This window comes from Xenopus laevis, chromosome 8S (genome assembly GCF_017654675.1).
Source record: "Xenopus laevis strain J_2021 chromosome 8S, Xenopus_laevis_v10.1, whole genome shotgun sequence".
Taxonomy (NCBI): Eukaryota; Metazoa; Chordata; class Amphibia; order Anura; family Pipidae; genus Xenopus; species Xenopus laevis.
The window spans coordinates 80,143,555-80,161,077 of record NC_054386.1 but is presented as its reverse complement, the minus strand read 5'-3'; the positions used below and the strand labels follow the sequence as shown (position 1 = coordinate 80,161,077).

At 38.6% G+C, this 17,523-nt stretch overlaps 1 protein-coding gene across 4 annotated transcripts in view; it reads left to right on the top strand.

Annotated features, from left to right (window-relative positions):
• Window positions 1–17,523, top strand: part of gabbr1.S (gamma-aminobutyric acid (GABA) B receptor, 1 S homeolog) — a 64,754-nt gene that overhangs the window by 25,269 nt on the left and 21,962 nt on the right. Inside the window, exons 6-10 of one of the 4 annotated variants that reach the window (XM_041575199.1) lie at window positions 8,602–8,622; window positions 9,370–9,390; window positions 13,297–13,457; window positions 15,451–15,585; window positions 16,442–16,612. In XM_041575199.1, coding sequence (XP_041431133.1) covers window positions 8,602–8,622; window positions 9,370–9,390; window positions 13,297–13,457; window positions 15,451–15,585; window positions 16,442–16,612 — 509 coding nt within the window. The remainder of the gene's footprint in view (window positions 1–8,601; window positions 8,623–9,369; window positions 9,391–13,296; window positions 13,458–15,450; window positions 15,586–16,441; window positions 16,613–17,523) is intronic. The other 3 variants (XM_018233187.2, XM_041575201.1, XM_041575200.1) reach the window with 3 other exon arrangements.

Sequence of the window (17,523 nt, the reverse complement as noted above, 5' to 3'; positions counted from 1 at the left end):
CCTGACGATAGCCTGCGAATCTGTGCTAGTGAATAGTGATGTGCGGGGCGGCCTGATACTGGTTTGGGCCGAATCCTGCACAAAATGTTCAAGTCCGGGTCGAGCTCTTCTCCTGCTCTCCCCGCCCTAGCAGTTCAGGCGCTGGAATTTATAGACTTTAGTGAGGTCACTGCGGGCGGATTGGGCATGGGTCTATAAATAGAAGGCTGCATCAGGCCCGAGCCGGGTGCGGTTTGGGATTCTCGACCCGCACATCACTACTAGCGAAGGTCTCTTTCGCTAAATGTCAATCAAGCAATAGTACTTTTATGTGTGTTCAGTGTATGTCTATAAAAATGCTTACTTCTGTGTGCTTGCTGAAATACCCAGTAGCCTGTTATAGTATTCTAGTGAGAGCTGTGCCACCATCTTCACGGACAAGCAACATCAGGGATCCCTTGCTGCTTGTCCTTTCTTTGTGCATGTGCAGTTGAGTAAATACTGAATACCGAACTCTTGCTGCTCTGTGCTGGTACACAGACCAGTGGCACAGCAAAGCTCCTGGCACAGGAAAGACGATGGAGGTGCAGTGCTCACTACATTAGTACCCTAGGCAGGCAGGCAGTCTTGGGGAGGGCACATTTTAAGCACCCCAAGTGATTTTAACCCATTCCTTTTTGTTATGTTTTGGGTAGCCGAGGATAAGTAGAGTATAACAGTGCTTTATTAGCAGAGTCAGACAGCCATTACACAACAGTAAGCTTTCCCTTTTAGACTACCAGGAAGTATGCACAGTATAAGTATGAACACAGAGACATCTACAGGCTATTTGCATAAACAATATGTATATCTGCATATGGTCAGCTAAATCTGTTGACCAAGGGTTTCATTAAACATTCTTTAAAAACCTGTGTAGCTAGGACATGCATTTGTATTCCTAAAGCATTTAACCTGCAAGGATGAGGAATGGTCTTTAGTATTTATATTCATTTTTAAATGTTCATCAAGCCTAAACTTTTTAAATCTTGTATCTTTAAGGTGAGGAGAGATACCCCGCATTGGCACAAAAAGGTATAAAAAGTATATGTCCCTTGAGTCAGATTTCACAGTAGCTTACAACTGGAGAGTAATCACAAGCTAATGAGATCACAGTCTGGATTCTCTCTGTACCGAGTGTTGAAAAACGTGTCCCTTAGTACCAAAAAAACTACACAGTAAGGATTCATCCATGGCCCCCTTGAGTCTGAGGATCAAGGCATGTGAAGTCTAACTGCACATACTTGTGTGTGTGTGTTTGTATATATATATCAGTGGTGTAACTATAGAGGAAGCAGACCTCCACTTCCTCTATAGCTAATAAGAAAACCCCCTCCTCCCCAGCCTCTCTTACCTGCGGCGAGGAAAGGGGACTCAAGTCGACACTGGGTGGGCGGATTCGTGGTGTGGGAGTAGGCGGAAGCAGGGCGAAGCGGGACGGAAAACTTTTTTTTTGGTAACTGCAAATAAGCTTTATAAATATCCTATTTATTTACACCTCTTTTTATACTTTTGCAATGTGGACGCCTAAGGAGAATGTCTGTGGGTGGCCATGTAACAGGAGATATAGGGTTGGGAAAGATTACGTTTTATGAAGTACAGTGAAACTTAAAACACTGATGATTTTTTTTTTAAACAAAGTGACAAATTTGCCCCTGCCCATGATGATTTGGGATTAAGATAGATACAGATTCTTTAAAATTCTTTTGTGTGCACCAATTTTATTATTAACAAAGTGAAAATGCAACATTTAGGACTAGTCTGCCCTAGACAAGCTAAAAAATGCTGTACTTTCATAAAGCAGAGATTACTAAAAGACAAACTGTAAATAGAAGAATGTAGACAAAACTGAGAAAGATGAACCTGTTTAAAAGAAAATGCAAGGTATTTTATAGATAACATCTCAATAAATACTGCTCATTGTGCTGCCCCAAACTGCTGCCTTCTTTTTCTGAGTACTAATGTAGCTCTGCTCAAAATTTTATCTGCTCTAACGAGTTCACCAGTGCCATTTTCTACTCCACTTGTGTCACTTCCCCAGGGGCTTTACTGCATGTTTCTATTTTTTTTAATTTATTTTATTTATGCATTTTACAAAATACTAAATAAAATAACATAAAATGGGTAGAAATACAGCAATAACATTACACAATCCAAACATCCTTCTCAAGCAATATTAATAGCACTTGTGGAGGGCAATAAGTATATTAAAGGTCATAAAATCACAGCTATACCAGATCAGTCATGTTTCTATATTTTTGCACCTTTTCGATGAAAGGAAAGAATAATAACTTACCTAATTTTTAACTGCTATATTAATAGTAGGGGCTAAAAATAGCCCCTAAGTGGACTAGGTAGAGGCTATATCTGGCAGTATTCCTGGTTTTTATGCAACCTAAACTTTCCTCCAAGCTGGGAATTAAAAAATAAGCACCTGCTTTGAGGCCACTGGGAGCAACATCCAAGGGAAACCACTGGTTGGGGATCATTGGCCTAAATAATGATAAAGTCTTTCATATGAAAAAGGAATCTTGATGGAAATATATGCTTTATTTGCAGGTGCAGACAGATATATTTCACCGTACATAAATTTGTATGCTGTAGATTAGAAAATAAAGTAATTTCAAGTCACAGAATCCAACACTTTACAATGAAAGAAGTCGAGGGAGTAGTTGAATGACTTTGTAAACCTACAGGGGATTGGTAAATGATTCCCATGAGTCACAGATAAGCTAATATGGGTTATTTTCATGTTGTGAATCAAGTATGTCTTTGTAAAACAAATAAATACATTTATATTTATTTAATATTAAGTTCACATAGTGTTTTTTCATAAACCCAACTGAATAAGCTCATTCCAAAGGGGTTGTATATCAGTTTTCTGCGTGATTTGGCTACGCAGGGGCCAATGCAGTCCTTACCCAGTTTAGAGGTGCCAAGTTTTTTTTTGGTCCTTGTATGGCTACCTAAACTCGAGTCACAAATGCAATTTTCTCTTCCATCCATGGGGTATATTTATCAAAGAGTGAAGTTAGAGGTCGCCACAGTCCTCTAGATTGAAAATTCTGCCACTCTCCATTTATTTCTATGGGATTTTGAAAGGCGTATTTGTTGTGTTTTGGGTAGCCGAGGATGAGTAGAGTATAACAGTGCTTTATTAGCAGGCTCTCATGCAGCCATTACACAACAGTAACTTTCACTTTTAAGCTGACAGGAAATATGCACGGTATAAGTCTTGAGCACAGTGACATCTACAGGCCATCTGCACAAACACCACAGTATTTATCAAAGGATGAACTTTCACTTGCACCCATTGATAAATAATCTAGTAAAATTCCTATAGAAATTAATGGAGAGTGGCGGAAATTTCACTTTCACTGTGGCGACCTCTAACTTCACTCTTTGATAAATATAACCCCATGCACCGCAGAAACAGGAATGGAGTCCACCTGGCACTGTGCCCCATGGTGGATTGTGGCTAGGACATCTCTCTCATATGAAATAGAAATTTCACTGCAAGATATATATTTTATTTGCAGGTACAAACAAATATAGTTTATTGATGCCTTTCACAAGGTGATGTTCAGGTCATGGCAGCATTGTGGCATTGTTTTATTTTGCTATCCATTTTTATTTATAGCCAAATCATATAGATCTGTTTGTTTGGTTCATCCTCTGAATGAGCAGATCTGAATAAAATAATTTGGAAGACATGACTCCTATAACTTATCTTCTCTGTTTAGGTCTAAGTGACTGGTGCCATATTGTATATGTGTATTTATTTATATAGCACTAAAAATGTACAGTACATACGGCTTACAAGGGGCAAATAGGTCCAAGGGGTATAGTTATTATAACTTATACAGCAAAAACACATACCGTATGTCTATGCTTAAGTGCTTAGGTGTTTCAATACACAGTTGGAATGAGGTCCCTGTCCCAAAGAGCTATATTTTCAGGTCAGATTTTCTATCCACTGTTGCTGTTGATAGAGACACCTATGACTAAGTGCCGGAGAGTACGAAATGCGTAAGGTGGGCCATGTGGGGTCAGTATGTATCAAACTTTTAAAATGTGAACGTTAATAAATAATTTATTTTTACTAAATATAAGCCTTGGGACATATATCTTTTGATATAAAACTTTTTTTGTGTTGGCTGCCTTTGGAACCGGGGCATGTCCCTCTGGCTGTGGCGAAAGATATACGGAAATCAGATGCATGGACTCCCAATTATACAATGATATAAAGATTTTCTATCCAGACATAACAAATAGGATCCTATGGGATTTCAGGTTGTTCTGTAGAAACTGCCTCAGTGGGGGGCATTTTTCAAGTATATCAAACCGTATCAAGCATTCTTTTGGCACATATTTATTTATGCATGAAGGAGGACCATCATTTGTTATTTCAATGGAAGCATTTCGGATTGGCTGCAATAGCAGAAGAATAATCTATTTATAACCAGTAGGGGTTATGATGCTTCTGCTGTATTGTCAATGAGTACTGCTGTTATCCTTATTAATACCTACAGATATACAAAGGAGATGCGGTCTACTCATAAATAATACTTTAATTCCATTATTAAGTTCATGTCCTTTTTAAATGAATCATTTTGAAAATCAAATGTAGCAAATGTGAACCTAAATGAATCATTCCTTTTATATCTTTGCCTGTATTTAATTTTTACTGCATTATTTACCAGTTTGAGGATGCTTTTAATTTCTCGTTGTATCATTTGCTGCTTTCTTTAAAAAGCATATATTAAATAACCATGCCTTCTCTATCTGCTTCCTGCTGCTAATTTATGGCAGAATGCTCCCCCAAAGGATTGCGTCGTCAGAGAAGCTCATTCCAAATGTTTCTATAGCAGTGCATTCAGATGAAAGCCTGTGGGGATTCATTTAGAAGGGGACAGAGATATGTGTAGCTTCCCTAGCTGTTATCATGCTTTGTCACCTTATCAGATGAAACTTACAGTAGGGCACACAGCATCTGTGCCACTGACTTGTTATTGGTTAAACGAAGCACAAAATGGGGAAATGTATGTGACTAAAGCAAAGCAAGTAAGGATACAAAGGATTGAAACTGACATGCCATAGCAAATTTCTATATAAAAAATGAGAAATAGCATTTATGTATGGATATCATGCCCTAAACACTTTCATACAAACATGCACAGGGGTGTAACTAGAGGAATCAGACCCTGCAACCATATGGAAGTCCAAAAGTATGATGTCTATACATTAAATACAGAAGTTAAAGGAACAGTATCACCAAAAAAAGTGTTTTCAAGGAATGAAAATATAGTGTATTGCTGTCAGGCAGTATAATTTATATGTTTGCTTCAGAAAGGCTACTGTGTAGCCATGGGGACAGCAGTTCGTGAAGCTGAAAAAGGAGAAAAGGCACAGGATGCACAGCAGATAACAGACAAACTCTTTAGTATACAATAGAAGTCTTCAGAACTGATCTGTTATCTACTGTGTATCCTGTGTTGGAATGGCTGCCCCCATGGCTACACAGCAGCTTGTTTATATAAACTATAGTAGTACTTATCTGTTATCTACTGTGTATCCTGTGCTTGTATGGCTGCCCCCATGGCTACACAGCAGCTTGTTTATATAAACTATAGTAGTACTTATCTGTTATATACTGTGTATCCTGTGTTTGAATGGCTGCCCCCATCACTACACAGCAGCTTGTTTATATAAACTATAATAGTGTTTCTGAAGCAAACACATCAGTTTACAAGTGAAGGGCAATATATTTTTATTGCCATTCCTTAAAAACACTTTATTTTTAACTGATGTTGAGCAACAAACACAAAAAACAATGATATTTTTATATCCATTATGCCATAACAAACACACAATACGCGGTTTAACCATTTTAATTTATTTTATATAATTTCGAAATACAATAAAAAAAAGTTTTACACAAAAAAAACATTAATTTTTGGTGTTACTGTTCCTTTAATGTTGGTACAGGGCTTACAGAGGGGGATATTTCTAATAATCTACACATTAATGCCTACATTAATAAAGACAATCTCAGAATCTCAGATGCATTCATCGTCTCATTTATACCTCATATATACAGTACATGCACATAATCTGATATTATCACATTCAGGCAGAGCCGGGCCAACCCGGCCAGGCGCCCTAGGCAACCTGGCCGGCCACGGTGCCGGCTGAGTGTGCGCTCGATAACGCATGCGCAAAACTGCGCTCCAGCGCGCATGCACGAAACTGTTACACCGCGCATGCGCGAAGCTGTGTTCCACTGCGCATGCGCGAAGCTGCGTTCCAGCGCGCATGCGCAGAAACACATTTCCACGATGGCTAGAAGCAGCAGTCGGGTAGAGACGGGACCGGACATGGGGTAGTCGACTGAGCAGGTACGTGCCTGGCGCCCTCCAGCTTTGCACCCTAGGCACGTGCCTACTCTGCCTACCCCTAGTTCCGGCCCTGCATTCAGGTATACACACTATCTTTCAAAGAGAGAGCAGAGAAAAAGCTGTTAATTAAGCTTTAAATTACATATTGCTTTGCAATATTACATAGTGATTTACAATAATATATACAGTATATATATACAGTATATATATATATATATATATATATATATATAGATATATATATATATATATATATATATATATATATATATATATACACTAAACAAGTTAGCCCCAGCACTCTCAATATATAACCCCCTGAAAAAATATTCTTGCACAACTGAACTGTAACTTTCTTAAAAAAAGACTTTTAGTTACAAAGTTTGTACAAAGCATGCATAAGTTGACGTGCCCAGTCAAGGCAGTGTCCATGCGTCAGTCCTATCCTAAGTGAAAAAAAGAAAGTGTTACCTTTGGGGGGAGACAGACCATACCTGCTTTTCTCTTCATTTAGCATGATCTCTTCCAAAAGGCACCATTATATATATATATATATATATATATATATATATATATTAGGAATTTAGGGATGCACCAAATCCACTATTTCGGATTTGGCCAAATCCCCGAATCCTTCGTGAAAGATTCGGCTGAATACCAAACCAAATCCGAATCCTAATTGCATATGCAAATTAGAGTGGAAATATATATATATATATATATATATATATATATATATATCTCTGCATAGATATACATCGGACCTATGGCACTGAAAGAAAATAGTATTGTTTAAATCAGGTTCAGAGACTTCCAGTCTGATTATGTGATTCTCATTTCTCACAGAAATGTATCTGCAGTGTCACACATTAACCAGTAACACAATAAAAGCACTTTGCACTAGTAACCAAGGAGAAAGAATAAAACAGCAGTTGCTATATGTGGTAAACATTGCTGGAAGGCATAAAAGCTATTGCATGTTTTTAATCTCTTGTTTGCAGTAACCCATACTAACCAATAAGATGTTTTCTTTTAAACGGCTGAACATTCTACCTGTAATTGGTTGCTATAGATGACTAAACCTGTAGCAAACTATGCAACTTTTAATGTAACACTTATTATATAATGTTTTACTGTGAAATTGGCTATTTAAAGTGATTGCATTTCACCTGCAAGGTGTGGTTTCGTGTCTATTACAATTTATAATTTCTATCTATCACTAAAGAAAGTGAGTGGACTGCATTAACTCATTCATTAACTTGAATGCATAAAAAGCCACCACAAAGGAACACGTGTATAAGGGTAGGACTACACGGACGTTTTCAGCGCAATCCAAATCGATACGACAAAGCGCATGCGACAGAAATACGGTAAGCGATAGAAATGTTGGATGAAGTCGCAGCGTTGATCCGACGCAAAACGACTTTCCCGTCTGCATTCGACAGTCGTGTCGTGTCGGATCAACGCTTTGTCGTAGCGCGTTGGATCGCGCCGAAAACGTCTGTGTAGTCCTACCCTTAGGGCTCTAAAGCTGTGGTAGAGAAGTAGCTGCTGATATGTGAAAATATTGGAGAAAAATAGTTTATATATTATGCAAATAGATTTAGTATATACAAAATAAGTGCACATTGCTAAACTCTTTCGTCATGAGCTTTTTTTTATCATATTGAAACTTGTAAGCATCTAATTAATATTTTTTTTTTTTTTTTTTAAAAACATACACATACAAGTATAGGTGATATGTTTTCACTAACTTCTGTTTGCCATATGTTTTGAATGAAGCAACTTCAATTTTATCATCAAAGAAGTCTACAGCATATCCACTGTGGGGAGAACAAACTAGGTAGAGAAAACCTGAATATTTTAAACTGACATATTCATCTAGTAGTAAAAAATGCACTGAATGCCTTTGGCAAATCAGAAGTGCATGGTTTCTGTAATTAATACATAGAATAAAATGCAGATATAGCAATTGCAGCCAACAAAATAACTGTCCCACACCTTTCTGAACTAAAGCCAGATCAGCTTTACTCTGTGGGTCAGCTAAAAAAAATCTTAAAACTATCTTTAAAAATCAGCAATAGAAACACAATAGAAATTTTATGAGCAAAGTATAGAAATGAATAGGCATGAGACATATATCCAAACCCAGTAACAGCCACAATGTTGTTTTGCGCTCTTTATGCAGTCAGGCGCTCAGATACTTCAAGTAAGTTTATTTTCACTGTGCATGAGTTCTGTGTTGATTCCATGCATGGCTAATGCAAATGTACAGTCTCATAGGTATCCTTTGTTTGCAATCATGTTGTAATCTGTACAATCAAGCAACTTGCATTTATTAGAGGTGCTTCATTTTGATTATTGTGATGTGTTAACTTTACCCTACATGCAATTATTAGGCTGAAATCAGAGCTGCTATTAGTAATCATGGCACCCCAAATTATAGCCAATTGGTAAGCTGGGCCCCCAGGACAGTTGGCCCTGCTAATAAACATTCTTTTATTTATATAGCAGGTCCATGTAGATTAAGCACTGACCCTTCTAAGATTTATTTGGACCCCAGACAAGTAGCTCATGTTATATTACTTCCCCAGTAGTAGGCATAAGAAATGTACTGGATGCCATTATTTGTTTAGTGTGGCAGCATGTAAGTATGCATTACTACAAGAGCCAGAACTTTATGCTGTCAGTCCACCCCTTATTGCGTTGTGCACATTGACAGTGCAAAACTTGCAGATAACAAATAGGTTTTGCATCCTTGTGGACTTTTACCATTGTCAACACTGATATGCTGATCTTTGAAAAAAGCCACTGATTACATTTTTTGACATAAAATTCTGCCAGTAGCCTAAATGCCATTACAGAATTACGGGATTACATGGCTTAATTTGATATGTATTGGTATTTTCTTCTCAAATTTAGTGCATGTTTTTATGGTCTTGCACTCTTTCTGCAGTCAGGCACCCGGAATCTTCTCGTAAGTCTTTCTCTGGATATTCTGCATGGTTTTGTCTACATGTCCATTGTTTCTATGTCTGCTTGGTATGTGCAAAGTTTAAAGTACTATGTCCTTCAATATATATAGAGATGCTCCAAAAATAATTTTTGGCTTTGGCCTAATATTTTATATACAGTAATTTACATATTCAAATTTAAGCAAAAGAATCAGCTATGACTCCTAAGCAAAATCCTGGATTCAATAATTATTCCATTCATGTTTGTACTTTGCTATAAATGGAAAGTCATTCGCATATAAAGGATTATATAATTCTAACCAACTTTTCAATATACATTTGTTAAAACATTTCAGTCTTCTAAAGTTATTTGGAAAGCATTTGCTTAATCCCTGATTGTTACTTTTTAAACAATGTTACAAAAGTCAGGGCCGGAACTATGGGTAGACGGCAGAATACCTTCTCTGCTGCCTACCCCAAGGGGCAAATTCACTTAGCGCCAAAAATGCGCTAGCAACAGTTTGCCGCACTTCGCCAGGCGTAGTTTCGCCAGGGCTGCTCAAATTCACTAAAATCTGAAGTTGCGCCCAGGGGGGCGAAAGGTAGAGAAGTTACGCTAGCGTTAATTCATCAAGCAAAGCGAAGTTATGCTAGCGATGCCTAATTTGCATACGTCGCCAAGTACAATGGACGTATATGTAGCAGCAAATTCATTACACTACACAAGCCTGGGAAAGCTTCATAAAATAAAATAGAATTGTTATTTTGCCCTATACACGTGCCCACTGTATAGTTATAGGTGCCATATGTTAGGAAGGAGGGCAACCCCAAAAAAAATTTACGATCTTTTTCAGCCTATCACCCTTAAAAGAGTAAAAGACGCCAGCGTTTTTTGGAACTTAGAAAAAAATTCAACTTTTTTTGAAGCAAGTCCTATCAAGTCTATTGCCCTTCGCCTGGTCTGAGATGGTAAAGGCAAGTCTGGCGCAAGAGGTAACGCTCAGTAAAATCCGCAAGTTAGTGAATTAGCGTAGTTATGTCCCTTCGCCATAGCACAACTTCGTCTGGCGTAAGGGTGCGAAGTAGTGCTAGAGTAGGTCTACTTCGCTAGCGAATTTATGCCACCACCCGTTAGTAAATCGGCGAAGTGAAAATTACGTCACGCTGGTGAATTTTGGCCACTTTGCCCTTTAGTAAATTTGCCCCCTTGTCCGGTCACCTCTCTCCCCATCTATTCACACTTGCGGCACTTTGCACGCATGCGCGCGAGCGACAGTTTGCACACATGCGCACAAGCGTGAATTTGCGCACATGCGCCCTTCCAGACGGCGTTGCGCCAGGCCAGTTGCCTAGGGTGCCTGGCCCTGACAGTTCTGTTAATCATTGGCTTGTCTTACATTCCATAAACAGTCTGAGCCACTAGGGCAGAGAATAGAAAGGGACAAACACTGCTTTCAATAGTAATACAATATACAAACCATAGACAATTTGTAATGAATGTATATTGCAAAGCTGCTTAGCTTATTATGTATTTTTTTTGGGTTGACATTCCCTTTAATGCTATGCTCTTTTTGATCCCAGACATTTGTTTTTAGTACTTTGCCATGTTTTCTCTTTGTTTCTCATTATTTTATCTGTTTACCCTCATACGTATCACTTTTATTCTATTTTTCCCATATTGTCTTTCCTCTTAAACTTTCCCTCTCTTCTCTTGAGCATGTTGTGTATCAGCCAATGTTTGCCTTAAACAAGCAGTGGTCATGATCACCTAATTGTGTTCTCACTGACAGGTTCACACATATCAATCACTCATATCAATGCAAGATCAGCAATTTTCTGGCAGCATTTAAGTGCTAATGTTGCAGGAAATTGTTCTCGCTGGCAACATAGCTCCCAAAATATTCTTCCATCTATATGAATTGAATTCACTGCTTGACGATCACTTTAGACTGAACATCTCATCTGTTTTAATAAAAAAAGGGGGGATGAAATAAAGTTGCTAAGCTCCTCAGACACAATTCCTATTGACCTCTATAGAAACTTGACAGCTTTCACTTACTGAGTTTTTTCATACAACTTTGCGTTTTTTTTTAAAATACAATTGCACTGATTTGAGTTTTCAAAAATATAAATACATTTGTGTTTCAATTTTCTCCATATATTTTCTTGAATTGAAAGAAATCCTAGTTTAGAATTTTGATAAATCTGACCCCCAAAAAATACCAATCATATAAGTTAATGATTTTTAAAATGGAGAGTTGGGGGGGGCATTTTATTTTCATTCTGGATGTTTGCACAAATTCAGGATCAAGAATAAGGAAAAAGCAGCAAAATAGCTTATATTTCAGTGATTTCTATTGCTATCATTTATCAATTAGTGCTTGTAGTTGCCTCGTTATAATCCCTCATATCAGTGTGCATATGCCTGTTGCTATCTGCCACTTATTGCTTATTGTTCCCAGTACATACTTTTCACCCTCTTCCTGTAGTGCTTCCTCTTAATTCCTCTGTTTGCCCTTTCAAAATAAGGTTTTTAAAGGGTCTGTAAAAAACCTATTTGACCTAAATACAGATTGAATGAGGGAGAATAAGGGTGACAGTGCAGGGCAGGGTAAGGTAACGTGAATGGCAAGTACAATCCTTCCCAAACTACTTTCTCAGCATATATCTATACCATTTTTTAATTTGGTACATTCATACATGTGGCCCATTCATATACTTTCCACTTATGTCCTTTTCTCTTTTTCTGTCCTGTTTTCTCAATTTACTTTCCATCTGTGTCACTTAAATGCACCCTTTCTCCTCATCTGTGTCCTGGTCCCCCATCTTTTGCTACAGTCCACCTTTATTTACTCACTCAGACTTCACCTGCCTATCCCCTTGATTGCACATGTTCTTCTCTGCCACTTCTTGTTTACCTAATTTTTTTCAACTCTGTCAGTTTGTGTACCACAGTAACTTTTTATATGTCCATGAAAATGTCACACTCTCCTTTTAGTCTATGCCTTCCCTTTATTCTCCTCATCATTTATACCCAACCTATTCTCCATATTTTTTGTGCAAAAAGCCATTTCTTCCCTCTGTCTCCTCTGTGTTTCTTAGTTATCACCTGCTTCCTCTTTCTCTATCTTTCTCTATCTACAGCATTGTTTGCATATACCCATCCTTTCCCCCTTTTTCAATCTCTCCTTCATGCCCCCCTTCCATCTATCCCCTTCCTCTCTTCCTCTCTCATTTTTCATTCTCTTTGTAATCCCTCTCTCCCTTCAGCGTGGGTGACATCAATGTGTCTCCTCCCCCCTGCTCTCTTTCTCGCACACACTCTCTCTCTCCATCTCTCTCTGTTGCTCTGTAGACTGCAGAATCAAATCAAGAATCATGCAGATGCTGCGGCTCTCTCACACCTCATCCTGGGGCTTTCACACTCAGTTATCCCTTCTTGTCTGACTGCATCCTTTTCTATCTTTCTTGGGCTGCTTGGTTTTTTCCCATTTCCCCTTTAAGATTATTTCTTTCTTTCCTGCAGTGCAGTTTTCCTGTTTTTTCTGTCTCTGCCCTCTTTTCACCCATTTTACTTGTGTTCCCCTGTTGATCTTTGCTGATGCCTTTGGTGTCTATCCTTCTACCATTAATTCCTATTTTTCTTTCCTTCAACACTTGCTGATATTCCTCAGAGCTCAATTTTCTGTTCTCTGCCCTTTCTTTGGGTCTCAAAGCATTTTCTGTTTCCAGCACTTTCTCTGCCTTCTGAAAGCCTTATATTCTGGTCCCTTCACTTTCTTTGGTTTATCATGTCTCCCCCAGCTTTTAGTCTTCCAGGCAGCTTTCTACTCTTTAGTTCTCCAACTCAGTGATGCCTTCCTGTTTGGTCATGTCTGTCTCTCTGTGTGTGCCTCTGCTGATGCTCTTACTGTGTGCTGCTGTCTCAGGTAAGAGAGCGCTGCACGTGGGTGCTCTATTCCCAATGAGTGGGGGATGGCCCGGTGGACAGGCCTGCCAGCCTGCTGCACAGATGGCCCTGGAGGATGTCAATAATAGACGGGACATCTTGCCGGAGTATGAACTGAGGCTTATTCACCATGACAGCCAGGTGAGGATGTGATCTGGGGCCAGATAACACCTGTTATCTGAATGTTACATTTAAAGATTGCCACTATGACAGGTACATATAGCTATAGCTATATAGAGCTATATATAGTGAATAAAGTACCCCCTCTTGTATGTTATAAGGATATTACCAGTTACTGAGTAGTTTCATGACCATATAAAAATACAAGGCCGAAGGCCGAGTGGTTTTATATAGGTCAACTCCAAGGTAACTTCTAATATCCTCATATTTTGCAACTGGGGGTACTTTATTTATTATAATACACAAATTTCAGTGAGTCATGTGACAGAAATGTCATCAGAACTCACCGTTTATAACTGATGACATCAGAACTCACCGTTTATAAGGATATAATTTACAAGATATTCATAACTTTTGTGTATTATATAGCTATATATGAGGAGAATGTTTTAAGCTTGCCAGGGAAGGAATGGCGTGTGGATGCAGTGTAACACTTATGGCAGATTGGTTTGTTTAATACCACTTGGGACTGGTTTAATATAAAATCCGGTATGTATTGAAGTATTGGGGCTTTTTAAAAAGGTTGTGGTGAACTTGGGGAAAAGATATATTTGATGTAAAAAATTTAGTAACAAAATGCTACTCACTGTTAATATGGTGCGAAGATGGATTAGAAAGTGACAAAAACTGTTTTGCCTTGTGAGTGCAATGAAAAATCTCTCTCTGGCTGGTAAGTTGGCGCTACATCTTGTTGTCATATAATTGACAGTGGAGTTTGGTCCAATAAGATATCTGCCATTAGCTACCCTTAGGGTAAGGCCAGACGAGGAGATTCGGGGAAAAACCGCCTGTGCTAAATCGCCTGTGCTAATGCACATGCGGCGATGCGTTTTCAATAGTCGCCCAAAGTTGCATCAGTGAGGCAAATTCGGGCGACTATTGAAAACGCATCGCAGCGTGTGCATTAGCGCAGGCGTTTTTGCGCTGTAGCCTATGGCGAAAAAACGCTGAGGCAGTTCGGGGAGATAGTCACGCAAAAGACGTGGCGATAAGTCGCCAGACGACACAATCTCCCCGAATCTCCTCGTGTGACCTTACCCTTACAGATGATAATTTAGGGTTGATTTCAGATGAATGGAACAGTCATATAGGAAAGTGGCAGGAGTGGACATAGGGAAGGAATGTCAAGTTAAAGGACTGCGAGTCAAGACTGGGATGATAGCACTAGGGACATAAAAGACAAAGCAAGTCTTGTCCAAACAAGCCAGGATAAAAGAAGTAGATAAGATGGAGAAATATCTGTTGCTAATTTGTTAGAGTGAGTTATAGAATCAAGTAAAAGAAGTCATTGCAAATGGGATTGTAAAAGAATAGGCTGATTTAGAAAAAGCAAGCATTGAATAATAAAGGTAAAACTGAGAAGTGTACAGGAATGAAATGAAAAAAAAGCAAGGTAACTGAAAGTGAGGGGGAGCTAATGCAAAATGATGTGAAAGTGACATACTGAGAGACAGCAGGGGAATAGTGAGAGAGACAGCTGTTGCAGGTGGGGAGAAGAGACATGCAGTGAAAGTGACCTTTAGTAAGAGTGGCTCCAAGGAGGAAGAGAGCAGAGGGGGTGCAGTAAGGCCTTCTCACAGGATTACCCCCTGCGCTCTCATTATTCCTCTCAGCTCTCTCTGTTACCACGGCAACGGAGGAAAGGGTAAAATATTCCAGAGAAGTGCGGGGGGGCGTGCGCGAGGGAGAGATCGGCAGTGAGGGGGGAGAATGAAAGAGACAGATGGGAAAAGACAGACAAACAGGAATGACAGAGAAATAGGAAGTAAAAATGACGGTGAGATCTAGTATATAACCTGCATCAGACAATTTGCTATTTGGAGTAAATAAATAAACCTGCTTGCCTAATTTCATCTTTTACAACTATTTTAGCTCTCTTCCCCACCCTTTCTGTTTGTATCCTGTCTTTATTCTCATCTTACTACCTTCTTGCCACTTCTATTTTTATTAATAGTGTGACCCTGGCCAGGCAACGCGATACCTGTATGAGTTACTATATAATGATCCCATAAAGATCATGCTAATGCCAGGATGCAGCAGTGTCTCTACCCTAGTGGCAGAAGCAGCACGAATGTGGCATCTTATTGTGGTGAGCACACATCTCTACTGTCTCCAAACCCCTTTCTTCTTTTATCTCAGACTTCCTTGATCACTCTCTCTGTACCATCCCCCACCAGTTTCTTTTTTTCCTGATTCTTATGGATATCACTGCGAGGTCTGAATGTGTGTCATTTCCCACTTTCATGTACCACTAAAACCTTTTCATGCTGCCCTTTACACCAGTGGTAAAATGCATGGTTGCACTTCTCACATGCTATTCTCAGTCTCAGATTCTTCCTTCCGCTTCCCTGTTTATAATGGCACACATGCTTATGCATGTCAGGTAAAGCTGTATAGCTAACTGCCTTTGAGTAGAAATTCCTCTCTTGCGCACCTTCTCCTCTCTGTTTTCATGCCTGCTTCCACCCCCTCTGAATTTGCTGATCCGTTAAAAGGATGAAATTATTCAATTTCATTTCTAAATGGAATGTCTAATTAATGCACCCTCTCTGTGAGATGCCTGTGAACAAGTCTGAATATCCATGTGTATTAAAAAAAGAGGAACACTGTTGCCATCAATGTCAAAAGAGTGTTCTTGTCTGTCTTGATTTCCTATGAATTATTATTTTATTTGCTGTATGTAGGTGCCATTCTTCTGCTTAGATTTCTTTTTCCCCTCATTTTCTTTCTCTTCTTGTTTTTCTTATTCTGTTTCTTTCCCTCATTTATCTGTGTGGACCTGTAATCTCTCCACCTTCAATCATTCATTTAATTTGTACCTAGGTCTATACATTTACCTCTCTTAACCTCAATCATTCATTTCATTTGTACCTCGGTCTATACATTTACCTCTCTAATGTTTACAATGCTTTACTGCCCTCTTATGTACTCTATACCCTCTGTAGCTCTCTTATGGGTCCAGCTCTCCAGCACTTTCAAACCGACAGAGATTTCCCACTTTTTTCCGTACTCATCCTTCAGCCACCTTACACAATCCTACCAGAGCACAGCTCTTCAAAAAGTGGGGATGGACTAAAATTGCCACCATACAGCAGACCACTGAGGTCTTCACTTCCGTGAGTGTGTTTAATGTTATATGTTCTTATATACTTGTACATTTATCTAGTACTGGAGGAAACCAAATGGTTGGAATTGGACGCTAGCACTTTAAGGCAGTAGTTCATCGCACTGAGCTACTGTATTGCCTAATGTTATTTAATTTGACTTCAAATTTATAAATAGTTTGTTAACTGTGGCATGGCCAGTTGTAATAAAACATGCTCCCTGTATACGAGTGTGACAATGGCACTACAAGGAATATTTAATGAAAGGTTTGTTTGGGGGATTGCCACATACTGCATGGAAATGTGCATCACACATTTGTTCATTTATTTTGATGCATTTTAAATGATTAAGTTATAATATACAAGCTACTTATATTTCATTGATTTGTATGTTCATTTAGTCGTATGCATTATATAGACACAGAGAATTCCATGACCATATAAAGGTATGAGGTCTTAGGTCATTAAAATACAAGGTGACTTCTGATATCCATACATTTTACAATAGTGGGTATTTTTTTCCCTTTATACATGTTTCAATGACTCATGACAAGTAACATCATAAAGTATTGTTAATAAGGATATATTTTTTGGAAAATTAGCAGCTCTTGTATGTTATAACGTTATTAAAAATCACAGAGGAGTTATTGCTGTTATATAGGGCTAGGCGATACATTATTTCCTAAAGTACAAGTTTCATTAAGTCATGCTATAAAAGTGAGATCACTAAACATTGACATTGATTACCCCACTAAACATATTATTCATGTTTTCTATGTATTTTTTATAGGCAATGGATACTTTTTCAGAAAGAGTTGTTTATAATTTAAATACTGACCGCCTTCACATAAAATAATGATATCATATAATGTAAGACTTTTTTTCTCGGCTGCATTATGGGATTTGTAGATTTGTAGGTCAGC